The 19899-nt window shown below is 33.8% G+C and overlaps 3 protein-coding genes and 1 long non-coding RNA gene across 4 annotated transcripts; 3 read left to right on the top strand and 1 right to left on the bottom strand.

Moving 5' to 3' along the window:
• Positions 1–1582: 1582 nt before the first annotated feature.
• Positions 1583–1845, top strand: LOC105786511 (dolichyl-diphosphooligosaccharide--protein glycosyltransferase subunit 4C). Its single transcript, XM_012612990.1, has one exon. The coding sequence runs from the start codon at positions 1583–1585 to the stop codon at positions 1694–1696; it is 114 nt and encodes a 37-aa protein (XP_012468444.1). The 3' UTR covers positions 1697–1845.
• On the bottom strand, positions 1814–6249 carry LOC105786509 (uncharacterized). Its single transcript, XM_012612986.2, has 3 exons — positions 5603–6249; positions 4061–4228; positions 1814–3966 (listed from the first exon to the last, which is right to left on the bottom strand). The coding sequence occupies exons 1-3, from the start codon at positions 6125–6127 to the stop codon at positions 2257–2259; spliced, it is 2403 nt and encodes an 800-aa protein (XP_012468440.1). The 5' UTR covers positions 6128–6249; the 3' UTR covers positions 1814–2256.
• On the top strand, positions 6178–6676 carry LOC128032500 (uncharacterized). The gene is made up of 2 exons (XR_008188737.1): positions 6178–6319; positions 6448–6676. It is a non-coding gene; the product is annotated as an uncharacterized LOC128032500 (long non-coding RNA).
• Positions 6677–16596: 9920 nt separating this feature from the next.
• LOC105786505 (heat shock cognate 70 kDa protein 2) lies at positions 16597–19899 on the top strand. The gene is made up of 2 exons (XM_012612981.2): positions 16597–16920; positions 18008–19899. Exons 1-2 carry the CDS (start codon positions 16707–16709, stop codon positions 19738–19740), a joined length of 1947 nt encoding a protein of 648 aa, XP_012468435.1. The 5' UTR covers positions 16597–16706; the 3' UTR covers positions 19741–19899.

Genomic DNA, 19899 nt, shown 5'->3' with positions numbered 1-19899 from the left:
CCTTTTACTTTTCAAATTTTAACAAATTGTGGCTGTAGTTTAGTGGTAAGCATTCCAAGTTGTGGCCGCCACACTGAACCTTTTGTTCTTACTATGTTTGGTTAATTTTAGCTATTAGTCCCTTTACTTTTAAAATTTTAATATTGTAGTTCTCATAATTGTTAAATTCATTAAGATGTGTGATGCCATATCAGCTAATCATTTTCATATATTACTCAATAAAAATCTGGATTTAATTGCTTCTGTTTGGTTAGGATTAGAATTTAAAATTTAAAAAGTATAGGGACTAAAATCTATCAAATTAAAGTATAGGGACTAAATATACAATATTTGAAAAATATAGGGACTAATATTAGAATTTAACCATATGTTTTTGCTGAAAAACGACCTCGTTTATAAGCCAACCCTGAACCGTCGCCCAGTTTTGTTTAAAACACTGTCAATACTTGGGTCTTTCTAGTATTGTGAGTGACCATTTGGGAGTTTTCAGATTCGTCTTTTCTTCATTACCTTTTAAGCTCTCATCGTAAGTGTTCTAAATTCTGCCATTAAATCTGTTCTTTTTTTAGCTACTAATTTTTCATAATCACCGAGTATTAACTTTTAGAACTGAATTCTTGGTTCCACTATGGTGTTGTTCGAGAAAGATTTAATCTTCTTTTCCTGCTGATCTTCCATGACTGATCTATTATTGCTTCTTAAGAAATTTTAGTTCGTGGTTTATTTTTTGTTTGAGCTTCCAGTTTTATGCTTTGATCGGAATAGTGGATGTGTTGGCCTAGGAATGAGAACAGTTTAGATATCTGCAATTTTCGTGAACTTCATATTCGAATTCGATTTTGAATTTGAATCTGAGTCTGCAAATCTGCTTTAAAACCTAAATCCTTATTTTTCCGTATTAAATTTGAATATTACTATCCGAAAATTAATTAAATTATCAATCAAATATCCAAATCCGTTAAACATATGAAGTTAGTGAGTCTAGAAAGTTTTTAGAATAAAATTTTTAATATGTAAAGTTGATAATGGATTTAGATATCTGAATTTGTTATCTATAAAAGTGAAGCAGATTCGGATCAGTAATATTCACAGCTCTTTCGAATCCTATGCAGATAGTAATTAAATATCCAAATCCAAATATTACTTGAATATGTAGAAAGCAAGTCAGATATTCAAAAATATTGGAATCCACACCATCGATTGTCATCTCTAGGTTGGCCTCACTATGTTCCAACAAAGTTTTGAATTTGAGTGTGGCAGTTTAACTCATCATTTGGGTTTTAACTCAATAGTTGGAAGCATTCATGATTTGATTAAGTGTCTTAGTACTGTTTTTATCAGAGTTGTTTAATTTTATAATTAGTTTTAATGTTGCGATTGGGAAATTTGCTGTTTCTAGTATGCTTTTCTGGTTAGTGATATAGAAAAGAGTAAAGTGTTATTCACAAACTTCTGTTTTTATTTCTGGTTGTTGGTGTTTTCATTCTTTACTCCATTTTGGCTGCAAGATATGCCCTATGAAATGAGAAAGATTATGTTCCGAAACTGATTTATCCTGTTATTGTTGCTTGTAATGTTTCAGATGATTGACGATCAAGACCTTGGTTTCTTCGCAAGTTTCCTTGGAATCTTCATTTTTGTTCTGGTTATAGCGTATCACTTTGTGATGGCGGACCCGAAATATGAAAACTATTGAAGATTTTGCATTTTTTTTTAAAAAGTGTCTGAAATGGACATTTAGATGATTAGCTTTTGTAGATCGACTTGTTTTGGAAATAGAGACAAATCATTGTTGTTCAAAACCTTTGAAAAATTGTTGCTATAAATGTCATCTTATTGTTGAAATTTGTTTGAGAAATATTTTTATTCTTTACATTCATAAGTGCTTTAGCAGCAACTAGGGGAAATGATTTCCCTACACAAATACTTTAAACGTATAGCAGCATCGCATTGTGTTGGAGCTGAAAGAGGGGATGGCATTTCAACTGAGGATGGTCAATCACTTGATCCATACTATCCTGAATATAGCTTTTCCGGATTGGATAAGTCCCGAAGAATTTTTGCAAATTGCATTGAAACCTCCTTGCTACCTATATACATAGGCTTTGAAAAGGCCTAGTTCACATATTCACTTTTGTTGTCTCTTTTATCTAGTTGCAGAGAAAAATGAAATTGAACCAGAGATAGCTGGGTCACCGTTGAGGCTTCCTCATATGGCTTGCAATTTGACAGGTTTCGTGTGAGTTTGTATTTTTATCATGTGGCATGAAGCTTAGATAACAGTTCAGGAAAATTTACATGCCTTGTTGGATTCTCCCATTTCAGTAGTTCAGCTATTTCTTTCTCTGTTTCTGTGGCTTCTCTCTTCAAATCATTAAGACAGTAGCCTAGGCTGCTTAGACATAGAACCATTTGGCTCTTAAGCATCTCTTCGACTTCATTACGCTCGGTCTTATCTGCCACTCTGATTGTATATTGAAGAAAAGACTTTTCGATCTCAGAAATGCTGGTTTCTTCATACCCCAATCGTGTAGAGACATCTGCATTTGGTGATTTTCCCAACTCAAGGTCTTGGGATACACTTTCCATTTGCAACTGTTTTTCAATCTCTTCCAGAGACTTAACTAGTAATACCTTATCCAGGCATTTTGATAAAGAGCCTGTTTTGTCCACGAGATGTTCTAGGATATTCTTTATCTGTTCTTGGATCTCCTCCCAAGTGACTCCCAGCATCTGGGATGCTGCTGAGAGAAATCCGATTAGATGGATAGTAAAGTGTAGCAAATCTGTCATTTTGCAAATAGATATTAGAAGCTTATTGTAGCAACCACAATGAAATGGCAGGAACCAGAAATTCGGCTCCAATTCAGCTTCTGCAATGAAATTTTGCAGTTCCCTGACATGATATTTCAGCTTCTTCTGCTTTTCTCGCATTAGTTCCATCAAATTTTCTTTTCGATCAGTATGAAGACTTATTACCTTAAAGCAATCTTGAACTGCTCTTAAGGTCCTTGAGAGTTCTGTTTTTGCTAGTGTTGCAGATCTTGAAGGATGGAACAGAATCTCCACTGCGACGAAGCATAGTAATCCGATGGTAGCTTCTGCGGTTCTAGCAATTGCAAATTCACTTGGAGTGCCGTAGTTTTTCCTTCCCAATATCAGCGATGCCGCTATAACCGCTGCAATCCCACCAGCTTGGCCATACATGCGACTATGTCTCAGAAAACTGGTGAAAATGATCCAAGGAAGTAGAAGTAAGAACCTTAAATCTGTAAGCTTTTTAAAAATAAAGCAGCATAGTATTCCATATACTGATCCCATGGCTGTCCCCTGCGCTCGGGCATTAGCCACCATAAATGTTGCTTGTCGCTCTGTTACGAAACTAATGGCAATTGTTAGTCCCGACCAGTATCCGTTCTCTTTGTTATATATCAAACCGAATAGCACAGCGAGACCTAGAGAAAGTGAGCACTTGATTGCGAAAACAAAGTTTTCCCTGTGGAAACTCTGCATCTGTTTCATTCTGCTTTTTCCTTGCTTCTTTGGCTGACTCGATTCTTGTATTTTAGCTTCCTCGCCATTCTTTAAAATGCATGCAGGACCGTCTTGTAGGAGTTCCATACAATACAAGAAGAAGAAGGATGACAGATCTTCACGGTTTGTTGAAATGGCTTTTTGGGTCCACGGAGATCTGTCAGTATTTTCTCCCTTCATATCTGGAGTTGTTGCTGCATCAAAAGGCACGGAACGCATAGCTTGCTCAAGTTTTAGAGCGATCTGTTTCTTTTCAATTTGTAGAACATCTACGAGCTCTTCGTCCATCATCCTGACGGGGAAGGAAGTGCAAGTGGTTAAGGCCCATTCCATCCCTTGAATCGGCATATCCATCTCTTGCAGTTTCTCTCCGGGATCTGAGCGCTTTGGTTTCAAGAATCTCAACCATGGTTTCTCCCAAAGCATGCCTTCCTGTTAACAGAAAACACCTCGTCAATGTTACTTTCAAACAAAAGCTCAGACAGAGATTAGAAAAGGTTAGCTCTTTAACTGCTTTTTCACTTACATGTTTATCTTTGATACTTCCAATTAGCTTGGCTCCTGCTTTAGAGAGTAACCTTGCATCTGTTATTAAATTATGCGCTGCCATGTCCCCTTTTGCACAAAAAGCTTCCACTAAGAGATTAAACCTGTTTGAAGCATTCTCCGCATAGAATCTGCATATCTTTCTTACCTGTACATCCATATTTAGACATGTCAATTCTAACTTGAACCCCAAAACTCGACCCAATTAATCCAAATCTAAGCCTTATATAACCATAGAAAGTCAACAATACAAACCTGTCTAAACCAAACCTAAAAAGACCCAAAACAAAAATGACTTGAACCTGAAATGGCCTGAAGAAGTAACTTGAAATAACTTGAACCCGAGATGACCCAATCCAAAAAAGACGACTGGCAAACTCAAATGACTCAAGCCCAAAATGACCCAAAGTCAAACAAACTGAAACCAAAATGACCCAAAAATTTTAAAAACTGGAATGACTGATCTAAAATCAACTTGACCTGTCCAATTGATAGGGCTATTCATAGTATTAGACTATATTCAGTTAAATTAGATACCCTGATTGAACTAAAGCCAATGTTGAATATTAAAACGAATAAGATTTCATGAAAAGGGCTTAATCCTTCTTTAGGTTACTGATTAATTCCTAATATAGTCACTGGCTAACATGCCAAAGTGTGTTATCAAAGGGAGTGGAAGACACTTGATAAGTAAAATATCAGTTCAACTTTGAGCATGAAAGTTCAATGATATACCATTAAACCGAATGTGAACAAACAATAGTCAAAACAAAAAGAATATAGATATTTGTCAAAAAAAAGAATATAGAAAGATGTATTAATTGTGCTGATCAGGTTAGTTTTGGAATTGATCAATTTAGGTTTTAAAATTTTCGGATTATTTTGTGTTCGGGTCAGTTTTGGATTTGGTGTGTTTCGGGTTTGAGTTATTTTGAGCTTGGGTCATTTGGGTTTGCTAGTTAAGTTTTTCAGGTCGGATAATTTCAGATTTGGGTCATTTCAGGTTTTGTCATTCAGATTTGACACTCAAGCTTGACGCATTTCAAGTTCTAGTTGGACAGATTCAAGTTGACTTTTTATGATTAAATCAGGTTGGGTTGAGTTTTCAGATTTGAGCCAAAATTGAATGGTCTACATATGGATATACTCTCCCTTATGGCGGTACTAAGAATCTGATGCTTCATGATTTTTCTATTCTTCTGCTTCCCTGTTTATGCATTATGAAGGACCATGCTTTTCGATGTACCTTAACTTTCATGCTCTTAGTTTTAACAAAGAAAAGAAATTAACGTAATCCTCATCATCATCTTGTAGATAGAAGGAAAATGATTGGATATTTGATGAAAAGGTTTATTGGCATCTATTTTAGTGTTTTACTGCACTAGGTGAGGATGAACACCATGAAACTTGACCCTAAACATTGCACTATTTCGTTATGCTTATGCAATACATAAATCTTGATGCAAAATAGATGCAGGTCCATGCAAAACAAAGCAAGTTCATATTCCAGCTCGGTACTTACCTCACGGTAGGCTAAGTGAGGGTACGGAAACAACATGGCTAGAATAGATGCCACGGCGCCAAGAGCTGTGCTCGCTGCGACATGAATCGGATGAATGATAATTCCAGTTTTTGCACCTTGAATAACTGCACCTACATAAATAATCACAGTCTGACCGAAGGCAATCCTCTTAGCCGTCAAATGCGTGGAACCAGGTAACGCGATCAGGAATGAACTAAGTGCCACTGCTACAGCAGCTAGTCCAAAGTTGAACCTTGATGGTCCAATCAACCGGAGAATCAACATAGAAGGCAGTATTACTTGAATGCTGGCACATAGAACATGCCAACAACCTCGCAGGGCATCACCAAGTGTAGCATCCGAGACTATTAAGATAGTTGTCACATAGGAAAACGCAGGAAACGTTATGGTATGCCGGACAGATTCCGGCCCGTAGAGGGTAGTGCAACCCACTATGGAACAAGCTAGCACAGTCCGCAAAGCAGATCCTAGGCGTAAACGCCATGGAGCTTGTGAGCTATCCATTGATGCTTTCAGTATGTAATTTAGGTCTATCAAGAGTCGAGATTGGTTGACGAGAGGCTTTATAGGAGAACAAAGACACACATGGTGGTATGCAATTGCAAACCTGGGAAGATTAATGGAAGGGTTATGATGTATTTTACATTATTGGAGTGAAAATACTCAAGCCGGCAGTATTTATTTGGCATCATAAAGGTGATTCGTTGTGCTTTTTGTATTCTTTTTAACTTAGCCATCGAAAGTCATTGTCAGTTTAGGCAAACCTTTGGAGATTCTGCATGGATTATGGTTAAAAAATATTGCTGATCTTTCCCTTTTTTTAGGTGTAAACTCCAGGTTTATCCCGAGTTACATTGGACTCGAGACTAACATTTATTGAACCAGGAGAATATACGGTAAAACCCTTCTATCAAGTGCCTTTTTTTGAGGGATAACTTTTCTATTTCGGTAAAAGTACCATGAAAGTTTCTGTACTAGGAGTTAAATTACATTTTGTCCTCTTTACTCATAAAATAAGTAAATTAATCCATATACGTTAGATCAAATAGCAAACCGGACATAGATCATTCTATGGTTAAAAACTAGCATAGCTTACAGAATAACCAAATACACGTGATATATCACATGTATTTCATTCTGGCTTACATAGATCAATTTTAACAATACTAGTTTGCTCTTTAATCTAATAGATAGGGATTAAATTGTTAATTTTTCAATAAAAAATAAAATGCAATATAACTCTTAATACAAAGGTCTTCATGATATTCATCGGATATATATTCTTTATTCCTTTTAATTTTTACTACCGAATATAGAAATCCGGAATTGTCACTGATCTACTTGTTTTTGTCCTACATTCCAAAATCCCACATTTTTGGAACATTTTTCAACAATATTTTCTATATTAGATTTTATAAAACGACCTTTTTTTTATTTTAGATTATTACGTGGAGTTTTTAACTCTATAAAGCAGAGTATAAATGAATAATTGATGACATACATGTGTTGACTCATTTTTAATTTGTTCTTTTCTTGGCCAAATCATTTTTAATTTGGTTAATAAATAATTATATGATTCTTTGGTTGTTGATTTTTTCAATTCAACAAGTTAAAAATCTTCATGTGTGTTTAATTAATATTTTAAAATTAAAAATTAAATAAATGAGACATGTGATAATTTTTGATTTTACATGCATGCTTGTTTTCTGAATTCATTTGTCAAGATTTTACTTCTATTTGTCAGTTTTTTAAATTATTAGTAAGTTTATGTTTTGATTACTTAACTTTAAAAAGTTATAACATTATCGTTAAATTTTTCAAAAGTTTTCATTTAAGTTATTAGATTGTTAAAATTGTTGTTGTTTGGTCTTCTTTATTTGGGGCAATTTACCAATAAAAGTTCTTTTTTTTTAAATTATCGAAATTGGCCCATTATTTACCGGAATGGTCCATTTTCTACGAAATCGCGTCCACGTCAGCGCGATGTCAGGGTACGCGCCAGGCAATCGCGTCCACGTCAGCACGAGTTGCTGATGATGAAGCAAATCGCTCCCTCTAGGACGCGATTTGCTGACGTGGGATGAACAGTTTATGTTTTTTAGCTTGGAAAATTTTGAAAGGCCATAACTTTTCGCTCGGTTGTCTGATTGAGACGATTTTTTTTTTGATTTCGAATAACTTTTCGAGATCTACTCGCTGACAAATAGCCGAAGGCGGTTTGCCGCAGTTTTCGTCGAAAAAGATTCTTTTTTACCTCTAAATTTTGATTTTTCGATTTAAAATTGAATTTTGAAACATTCAAATCTTTATTTTCCTTATTTATTTGAAGTAAACACCGGATTTTTTTTACAGAATTGTTGCATTTATTTGAATCTTTTTTGTACTTGTTGCATTTATTTTTTTAATCAATTAACTGGGTAAAATACCAAAAAAAACCCTATTTTTTTAAAATTTACCGAAATGGGCCCAGTTAATTGATTAAAAAATAAATGTAACAAGTACAAAAAAGATTCAAAATTATTACCAACAAGATTTGAACCAAGGTACTAAGGGAAAAGTGCAAGCATTTTGACCAACTAAGTTAAACTAATTAATTGATATATTATAAAAATACTGTTATTATCTTAATTATATTACTTACGTTCTAATGATTTATCGGACCTATTCCATACACGTGTCAAATCAGAAAAGTTATTCGAAATAAAAAAATCGTTAATCGGACAACCGAGCGAAAAGTTATGGCCTTTCAAAGTTTTTCAAGCTAAAAAACATAAACTGTTGTTCATCCCACGTCAGCAAATCGCATCCTAGAGGGAGCGATTTGCTTCCACGTCAGCAACTCGCGTTGACGTGGACACGATTTCTTGGCGCATACCTTGCCATCGCGCTGACGTGGACGTGATTTCGCGGAAAATGGACCATTTCGGTAAATAATTAAATAATGGGCTCATTTCGGTAATTTTTGAAAAAAATGGCTTTTATTGGTAAATTACCCCTTTATTTGCACATTTTGCGTCAATCGAAAACTCTCTTTTCTCTTCTCATCTATAATTTAAAATTTTTTTCATAAAAAAATTTTAAACGTAACGAATCTGCAAATAATGATCCAAACTATTTTCTTTTTCGATTTTCGACCGTCAAATTGACTTGGATTTAAGGTATGTTTTTTTGCTCGTTGATGGGTATTGATCTATTGTATCAATCATCAAATCGTTGTTTGGAGCTCGCTAACCTAATTTTTTCTATAAAAAAAAACATTAACAGTCCAGTGATTTAAATGAATAAAAACTTTCAAATACTTTAATAACTATTTTTGTAACATTTTAAAGTTGAGTGATCAAAACGTAAACTTACTAATAATTTAGTTACTTTAGGTATAGTTTACTCTTATTTTTATAAATTTCAATATCATTTTGGATTAAAATTCACTAATCAAAACAAAATTCAAATTGTTTGATGTTATTTATCTCCTAATTCTTAGGTTATATAAATGATATACTTCCATAAAATCTTTCAAGATGAAAAGAATACGATTTTTCCAATCACCATTTTGCATTTGGAATAAGTACCTTCTTTTCCTTCCATTCCACATGTTGAAATGGGTGCAATTGAGGGAATTTTGAAAGAGACCCGAACCAGAATCAACAAGTTGTAATCCAACGACCCCGAATAGGTCGAAATATTTTATCGTTATTTTATGATTTTGATTCTTTTACGAAACCCTCCTCCTAACCCTTATCGCAGCTGGTTCATATCTGAAAGATGAGCGGTCACATTCAGGCCACATCTTCTACGTCCTTGTTATAGGATACATGATGGAATGTGACATCAAAATTTTCCTGGAAAATTTTGTATCCTCCCTAGAAACTAACCAATTTCCCATCACCCAATTTTTGTTCTGCAGTTCAAAAATTACTGTATCATAAATCAACAACCATGAAAAAAAAGAGTAAATTTATTAGGTTCATAACTTTTCATAGTTGAGTGATGAGTCTATAACTTTTTATAATTAGGTGATAAAAAAAGAAATTTATTATAGTTGGGTGATTACTAAGTCAATCTCGTAAAGTCAATTCAAGTTTTAAAATTGTTGACAATTGGTCGATTCTTTCAGGAGAAGTTTTCTAAGTATCCAAGTGGTACCATCTTCACCAACAAGCAACCTATATGTTATAGGTTAGGGGTTTGAATCTCACCTAGGACGAGACGCTCACGTCCCCTTGGTGTGTGGCAATACACCCATGTATGGTCGAGGCACTCGGCTCTGTGAACCAAATCCTCTAAGCAGCCGCTCACGGCACACTATCTCTCAGCAGAGCATGGGAGACAACCTTGTTGGAAGGACAATACTTTCAGTTGTTAAGGGATCAGGTCGACTTCCTGGCAGACATCACTTCAAAAATTTCCCGCTCAACAAAAAAATTAATCATTTTCGGTTTAGTTTGTTTTGAATTCAAGTCATTTGTGATTACCAATTGACATTTTCTTAATTAGGCCATTTTGGATTTCTTACCTTGATCGTTTCGAATTAAATTGTTCTTTTGTTTAAATTAATTTTGAATTCGAGTTTAGTTTCGGATTTTCGATTTTGATATATATATAATAATTCTAGTATTAATATACGCCATTCCCATTGATATTTTAATAAGTGGAGTCTAAGATCTCCCTCTTCCTTACGGTAAAGGAAACTGGGAAAGCAGAGGGTGGGATTTATGGTTGCCATTGATACAAACAGCTTAATATGATTCCACTTGCAATGGCAATTTAATTCGTGGCTTAAGCTATCAATTTTACATTGACAAAGTCCATTCTCCAAGCTTAGTCACTCTCCATCAAGTCTCTTTAATGCAAAAGCACACTTGGCATTTCACTTATAACTTCTTTTGTTAAATTTAATGATTTTTGTTCAAACACTTAGAGGATTTAATTTCATATATATTTTTTTTAAATAAATTCTACTAGATAGAAGATGTGGAATTATTTTTTAAAAACTCATAACTCGATTTTTTTATACAAAGTCTATCTCTATCTATAATCTCTCTCAACTCTTAAATTAAAAGAAAAATAGATTTAAACGTGTTCGAACCCATATCCTCTAAGTTGTTGCAAGGGCAACGGTGCCAACTAAGTTTAAATCAGTTGAAACTCTATATTCTTGATATCATTCAAAATGAAATATCAAATTTATACATGAACTTTGATCCAATGTACAATTTGATACATGAACTTTGATTTGGTAAAATTGTACACATGAAACTTGAATCGTGATTTATATGTATACATGAAATTTTGTTTTTGATTTAGTTATACACATTTAAGAAATTGATGCATATATTTATTTTCATATTAATATAATTGTTTGTATATGCAATATATCAACGTAAAATGATGCTAATTCGATAATGTTGATAGTGATTTGTGAAATTTAATTAAATCAAAATTTCATGTATAAAATCGCACAAAATTAAAGTTCGTGTATTTTTAAACAATCTCAATATAGGTTTTGATCATATCTGCTCTCTTTGACAAATGTCTAAAACTACCCATAACCCCTCTCTAACCCGTAATTAGGAGGATAATGCGTTTCAACACACTTAAACACACGTCTTCATACATTGGCAACGATACTCACATTAATCGAACTAAAACTCAATCGGCAAAAGAATTTAACTTTTAATTGCGTAAAAAATTATATATAATACGTAAATAAAAACCATATATAATTTTTCTCCAACAATTTTACTATAAATCAACAACATTAATGATTAGCCAAACATCAGAGGCAGTGCATAATTAGACTATAAATAAGAGTTGATGGAAATACTAGAATTAGATGAGGACAAAATTAAATTTGGATTGGGATTTTAGTCATGAAAATGAAAGCACACATAATTGCCTTATGGATTGTAGCCATTCATATATCACTTGGAATGTAAGCCTCAAATTTGATACACAAACAGGTGATGTACCTAATATATTTCCAATGTATTCTTCAATGAATTATAAAATAAGAAAGTAAAATCGACTTCCAAACTTGTTATATCCGATAATTTTAGATACGATATAAAAAATACGATTACAATTTGGTATCATAGATAAAATATGAAAAAGAACACAATCGAATGGTGGTAGTCAAAAGAATCTTATAAACATACAAGAGCACATCAATTTTCATGGTGAAACGATTCCGTTTTCTTTTTTAACAAACAAGTTAGCTTGCAATAGGTTAATTGTGTTTTAACTTAGTTAATATCATTGTTGTTGCAACATTTAGAATATACAGATTCAAACGCGTTATATCCTTACTTTAGGAATTGGAGGTTGTATAAAAAAAAGTTATCGAGAAAAAGAGGAGAAAACTCGATTTCAATTTTGGATGCACTTACTCTGGTCAAGTTTGGGTATTAAAAAGAGAGGGCTATTTAGGAAAATTGCTTTTTTTTTCTTTGGATAAGAAATTAAAGAAAAGAGCAAATTAATGTGTTCAGAATAAAGAAATTATTTTATGGACATTTCTCAGTACATCATTCATGGTTTATTCTGAATTATATTTAACATTTCGGCAATTTTTCATGTCATTAACACATAATTTAAAATAAAATACCCCAAACCTTAAACTCAAAATCTTGAACCCTGAACAGATTCAAGATTTTAGGTTTAAGGGTTCGGGTTTAAAGTTCAGGGTTCAAGTTCAAGTTTAAGGTTTGAATGACTTAAATTCCAAATAACTTTTTTTTTCTATGTAATGTTTCAATTCATTTTATATATTTGAGTGATTATCGTAATGATGTAATTTTAATTCAAAAATGTAATCATACCAAACATATATTAATATAAATATTATGTTTAGATAATCCTTTACGCTTAGAAGAAATCAGGAATTTTGTGTTGAAAATCAAGATAAAAGTATAAAATTTTATAAAGGTCAAAATTAAAATTTTATGTTAAAAACTTAAATAATTCCTTTAGAAAAATGTTTAAAAATAACTTAAAATTTTTAACTTAAATTTTAATTTTATTAGTATTTTTCTAGAACTATCCATAGTCCCTTCCAACTCATAAATAGGAGAATAATGCATTTTAGCGCACTCAAACTCATATACTCCTACATTGGTAACAATATCCATATCAATCAAGTTAAGACTGAATCAACTAATTTTTAGTAGTCGTAAAAGTATAGTTTGTCCTACTTTCTCCCACCGAATTTGTCTCTATTTACACTTTAATAATTTGTTTTACATAAATTTTAACATATTATTATTTATGTTTTTTTTTACATGATAAGTTTTAATTATTTTCGATATTCTGTATTATCTAAACATTATCAAATTACAACTCTCATTCTAAATTAGCCTCAAAACTTTAAAATATTTTAATCACATCCCTAAATTATCGATATTAAATCAATCGGTCCTTTTGTTATTAAAATTATTAATTTAACCATTAAATGACACGCCAATTCTTATGTAGCTAAATTTAAAACGATTTTTTAAGAAAAAAAGAACATTGTTATAAAGTAAAATTGAAAAAAAAAGAAAGAACGATAAAACTTTTTAAAAGTTTGAAAACCTCAAAACTAATTTTTATTATATTTATTTTATATTAAAATTTTCATTTCACATTATATCACATAAAATCTTATGTGTCATTTAACAATTAAATTATCGGTTTAGTAATGGAAGAATTTAATTATTATAACATCGATAATTTGAAGATGTAATTAACGTGATTTGAAGTCATAATTTGCATAATTTTATCATATAGTAATTCATTATTCTAAATGCATTTATTTGAGAATTTTACCATTAAAGCAATTATACATTAATATGAACATCATATTCAACTAAGAATTTAATCTGTTTCTGCTAAGTATAGAGAGCTGGCATATTCTCTAAATCTTAACCCCAAATCTTTAACATATGACTTAAGCTTATTGTGGGGCAACCAACCCACCATTCAGCCCATTTGCTACTTCAAACATACTTTATTAATTGAACCAAAATGGGCCTTGTTGGGGAATGAGTTTGATTCAAATGCCATTACAATTTGCATCCAAGATGACAACTTGATGCATAATTTAACTTAGGCAGATATGTGAATTTCATTCTTTCAACCTGCAACATGGAGGGACAGACCTATCTCTGATATTCTTAATGGGGCATTCAGTCATAATTAGAATCATCATTAACCACAATACCATGAATAGAGGACATATGATTTAGTCTAGATGTGAGAGTATGGTCATATTCTATGCCCACATGACTGAGACAATCTACGATTTTATTGAACGAACGAGTTACGTAAGAAAAAATAAATGAATCAAATCAAACGTCCAAACTTTGGACTTCTAATAACAATTGACTCGGAATAGACAATCAATACTGTTAAAATGAAGTTTATTAACAATCGAGACAGCACCACTCTCAAGCATGACATGATGGAAGCCCATGGAATGTGTCAAACACAACCCACCTATAGTTGCTCGAGCCTTTGCTCAAACAGGTTCCATGCACTCAACCACCCTTTGTGCACATCCACCACGCACAAAACCATCTAAGTCTCTAGTTTAAGTGTTGTTACGGTGATTGGATGTTTGGTCGTGGAACAGCTGATCATCGATCCTTTTTTTATCTTAGGCTTTGTCCATAGGATGAGGTCTGACCGAATTAATAAATTTATCCTTTGCCTAGGATGGTTGTATCCTTCGAGTCTCCTGGGGTTCGATTCTCTAAATATTAGGTGACTTTGATCTGTTGAGTCTTATCGAGATTTCAACTCTCTTGTGATTGTGCTTGTTGTTATCTTCGTCATTGGCTTTTCGAGTCCTTTAGTCAATAGAATTGAGGGACCCGTGAGGTAGATGAGATCATACGCATTTATACAACTCACTAGCACCTCTATACATGAATGGGCTCCTCATTGCATGGTGATGATCCCTCTCCCAAATCCACTATTAGAAAGGTTAATCAATACTCATTTGGTGGTCTATAGTGATTTTTTTGTTTCTCTTCTCGGTTGGGTTGGGATGTAGTAATGGTTTGATTTTGAACCTCCCTTTTTTGAATGGAATGAGATATTATATTTGATTAAAAAAACCAAAAAAGGGTATACCCATTTATCAAGTATAAAATATATATAGGGTTAGTATCTGGTACATTGCTGGTGTACTATTAAAAAGTTTAGAGACTAATATCGTAGGTATTGCAAAGGTTTGGGCCATTTTGAATGGATTGTTTTTAGCTTGGTCTTTGGATCATAAGAAGATAATAGTGGAAACTAACAATGAGGGAATTGTAAGTGGAGGGACTGAAGTGGACATATTTAGACAGACTGTCAAGTTTTGCTGTTGAGAGTGGACTGTTAACTTCAAACATGTTTATCATGAAGCGAATACAATAACTGGCTTCTTGACGAAACCAGCCCATTCGTATGGAGACGTCCTTCGAACCTTTGCTGCGGGATGTGGAGTTCCTTTTATGCAAGATTTAGTGTGAGTTTGGATGGGCGGTGTGTTTACCTGCGGTTAGTGTAAAAATAACGGCGGCGATGAGACTAGATACTGTAGCATGAGATAAAAAGTAAACTAACCGCACTGCACTGCATCACTGCGTCCATCCAAACTCACACTTACTCACACTTAATTGATTTACATACCACAATTTAATATGATATTTTATTTATTTTATTACCAAAAAAAATTAAGTAATTAACTAAAACTAATTAATTAGTATAAAATTATAAATTGATTAGATTACTTGATATGTAATTATTTATTTCCATAATGACCATGTAAATATAATTATTAGCTTATTCTATCATTTTTCTTTGTGCAAGGCACGTGCACAAGTGTTCTTTTACGTCTTTTCACACCAACAACTTGCGTGTTCGTCGAGCACGACATAGAAAAAAGTAAAAGAAGGCAATAATAAAAAGTTAAATTATGTTGTAAATTTGATTAAATTAAAGTATAATGACTAATATTATAAGTTAGGCATAGTACAGGGACTATTGTATAATTTGACCATATATAATCAATTTCATTTGTGCATCCAGGCACTTGCATAAGTGTCCTTTTACGTCTTTTCATTATCCAACTTGCGCGTTACTTGAGCCCAACACAGACAAAAGGTAAAAGCAGACAACGGAAAAGACCAAAAGGGTCTTCGAGTTTTAACCTTTTATTTTTCCTCACATAGAATGAATCTTCCTAGATGTTGACCGTCCAATGAGAAACAGCCGTAACAAGATTCTTCGCATTCGCCATTTTCTTCTCCCAATCAGAAACGTTAGATCTCAAACGTATGGTCCATATCCCATCAGATATCTGTCCCTCCATGACGTGGCGACCATTTATTGGTTAGTTTCAAAAAAAAATGTAATCGAGTTCAACCATCTCGAACTTACTTCAAAGTTTTCACGTAATAATTATATAATCACACATAGCGTATTGAAATCATACGTTGATGTGTAAGATCAATTTTTAATAATAAAATTTGATAAAAATTTTAATAAAAAAATTATTTTATTCTTTACTTAACGTATAATTCGACCCTTGATACAATGGCCTCCATTATATTTACTCAACTTAAACACATTTTATATAACTATTATATCTATTCATGGTTGAGGTGATTTTTTGAGTAGATCTCGAGTTGAGATTGAATAATAATTTATTTTATAAATATTAATATAAAATTTTATGATTATTTTTAAACAATGATATTAATTCTTTTAGTGAATTGGACTGAGTTAAACTCGAGCTCGAGTTTAACTTTTAAAAAAAATTGAATATCGATTCAGCTCGAACCATGGACACCTAAATGAAAATTTCCGATTCAGACATGAAAGGCTAAAATGGATCTGTAACCGTTAAAACAATTTCCGACATCCGACGGTTCCAAATCTCCAGGGATTAGAACATTCTAGAAATCAATTTTCTTTTTTAAAAAACTCTATATAAACGAACTCTTTGCTTCGTATGCTTCAACTTGAAACCCTAGCCGTTCGTAGCTGTTTCTCAGTTTTCGTTATTTTTCTTCTTTGTTCTTTACATTCTTTTCGTCTACACAACAAATAGTTAGTAATGGCCGGTAAAGGAGAAGGTCCAGCTATCGGTATCGATCTCGGTACAACTTATTCTTGCGTCGGTGTTTGGCAACATGACCGTGTTGAAATCATCGCTAACGATCAAGGTAACAGAACGACGCCGTCTTATGTTGGTTTTACTGATACCGAGCGTTTGATCGGAGATGCAGCAAAGAACCAGGTTGCAATGAACCCGATTAACACCGTGTTCGGTAAGCTTCGACTCTGTTTTGTAACTTTGCTTTATTTTGAAGTTTGAATCTGGTATTTGATTGGATCTGAATTTGCATAGTTTCGATCTATGCTAAGGTTAGTTGTTTTGCTTAAAAATACAGATGAAGCTTACGAGCTAAGACTGCTAAGATTTACGTAGGAAGAACAGATTTAACTTGTTTTTAGATTCTAGTTCGAAGCTTGAATGGTACCGCTTTTTGAATCTTTATGTGAACTGTTAGCTATTTGATGAGTTGCAAAAAAAAAAAAAAAACTGAAGTTTACGAGCTATGTTTGCTATGACTAGCGTAGGAAGAACAGCTTTAGCTTGTTTTAGATTATAGTTCGAAGCTGAATCGTACTGTTTTTTGTATCCTTATGTGAGCTGTAGCTATTTGATGAATTACAAAAAAATACAGATCTGAAGTTTACGAGCTAAGTTTTCCAAGATTTACGTAGGGAGAACAACCTTAGCTTGTTTTTAGATCCTAGTTCAAAGCTGAATCGTACTGTTTCTTGAATATTTAGGTGAATTGTTAGCTATTTGTTGAATTAAACTTTGGCTTGTTTATTAGAGTTGTTATTGCGTAGGTTTTTGCTTTAGTCTTAGTTTTATTTGACCTTCTGCTCTTAAAAGTCTTAAAACAGAGCTGATAAGTGTTAATGGTCAATGCTTATTGGTTCTAATTCATAATCTAGTTTTATGGTATCATTATTTTTGCATGACATGTATGAAATTGCATTAGATTATAGTTTTTAATTATGATAACTATAATATGAACTAGTATAATCAACGTTATACCGTAACTAGTTTCACTAGTTATATTATGTATGTTTTGACTCTTCATTTTATTAAAAGTATTCGCGTTAATATAAATACAAGAACGTGAACTTCAAATATCAGTAATCAATGTTTTCACTCACACTCAGTTTAAATAACATGATCAAAATGTTTTGTGTTTTTGATGCTTATTCATATCATCATATAGTTTATGGATTAAAATATTGTGCTTAGTCTCTTGTTTTTCTTGTTGTATTGTTCATTGTTTTTATTTAATGTAAACTAATGCGCTTCATCATCTACAGATGCTAAGAGGTTGATTGGTCGTAGATTCACTGATTCTTCAGTTCAAAGTGATATCAAATTGTGGCCATTCAAGGTCATAGCAGGACCTGGTGACAAACCAATGATTGTCGTCAATTACAAGGGCGAGGAGAAGCAATTTGCTGCTGAGGAAATCTCTTCTATGGTCCTCATTAAGATGCGTGAAATCGCTGAGGCTTACCTTGGTTTTACAGTTAAGAATGCCGTGGTTACCGTCCCTGCATACTTCAATGATTCTCAGCGTCAAGCGACAAAAGATGCTGGTGTCATTGCTGGACTCAACGTCATGCGAATCATCAATGAACCAACAGCTGCAGCCATTGCTTACGGTCTTGACAAGAAGGCAACCAGTGTCGGTGAAAAGAATGTCTTGATCTTTGATCTCGGTGGCGGTACTTTTGATGTCTCCCTTCTCACCATTGAAGAAGGTATCTTTGAAGTGAAGGCCACTGCCGGAGACACTCACCTTGGAGGCGAAGATTTCGATAACCGAATGGTGAACCATTTCGTGCAAGAGTTCAAGAGAAAGAACAAGAAAGACATTAGTGGTAACCCTAGAGCCCTTAGAAGGTTGAGGACTTCTTGCGAGAGGGCGAAAAGAACTCTTTCGTCCACCGCTCAAACCACCATTGAAATAGATTCGTTATACGAAGGTATCGACTTTTACTCAACCATAACCCGAGCCAGATTTGAGGAACTCAACATGGATCTATTCCGAAAGTGTATGGAACCAGTTGAGAAATGCTTAAGGGATGCCAAGATGGACAAGAGCAGTGTCCATGATGTCGTCCTCGTTGGTGGTTCCACTAGAATTCCCAAAGTTCAACAACTATTGCAGGATTTCTTCAATGGTAAAGAGCTTTGCAAAAGCATCAACCCTGACGAAGCTGTCGCGTACGGTGCCGCAGTCCAAGCCGCAATCTTAAGCGGCGAAGGCAATGAAAAGGTACAAGACCTCCTGCTTTTAGATGTCACCCCGTTATCCCTCGGATTAGAAACCGCCGGCGGTGTGATGACTGTTTTGATCCCAAGAAACACTACCATCCCCACCAAGAAAGAACAGGTCTTTTCAACATACTCCGATAACCAACCCGGTGTATTAATCCAAGTTTACGAAGGTGAACGAACAAGAACAAGAGATAACAACTTATTAGGCAAATTCGAACTCTCCGGCATCCCACCGGCTCCACGAGGTGTACCGCAAATTACTGTGTGCTTCGATATTGACGCCAACGGCATCTTAAACGTTTCAGCCGAAGACAAAACAACCGGTCAAAAGAACAAAATCACCATCACGAACGATAAAGGAAGACTTTCGAAAGAAGAGATCGAAAAGATGGTTCAAGAAGCTGAGAAATACAAATCTGAAGACGAAGAACACAAGAAGAAAGTTGAATCAAAGAACGCATTGGAGAATTACGCTTACAACATGAGAAACACAGTGAAAGATGAAAAGATTGGTTCAAAGCTCTCACCGGATGATAAGAAAAAGATTGAAGATGCTATTGAAGAAGCTATTCAATGGTTGGATAGTAACCAGTTGGCTGAAGCTGATGAATTTGAAGATAAAATGAAGGAATTGGAGAGTGTTTGTAACCCTATCATTGCTAAAATGTACCAAGGTGCTGGTGGTGATATGGGTGGTAGTATGGATGAGGATGCTCCTCCGTCTGGTGGAAGCGGTGCTGGCCCTAAGATTGAAGAAGTTGACTAAGCAATTGGTCAAGGCTCTATTTTAAATTAGATTCGCTTAAAATACTGTTTATTGCTTGAACTCGGGTAATTTATTTTTATATTGGTTTTTAGACTTGTCTCTTAATGAGATCGACTTTTAATCCTTTATACATATGAGACTAATTATTTTTCTTTTTAA

Source organism: Gossypium raimondii, chromosome 1, assembly GCF_025698545.1.
Source record: "Gossypium raimondii isolate GPD5lz chromosome 1, ASM2569854v1, whole genome shotgun sequence".
Taxonomy (NCBI): Eukaryota; Viridiplantae; Streptophyta; class Magnoliopsida; order Malvales; family Malvaceae; genus Gossypium; species Gossypium raimondii.
The sequence above is the reverse complement of the archived record's forward strand: the minus strand, read 5'-3'. Positions and strand labels throughout refer to the sequence as shown.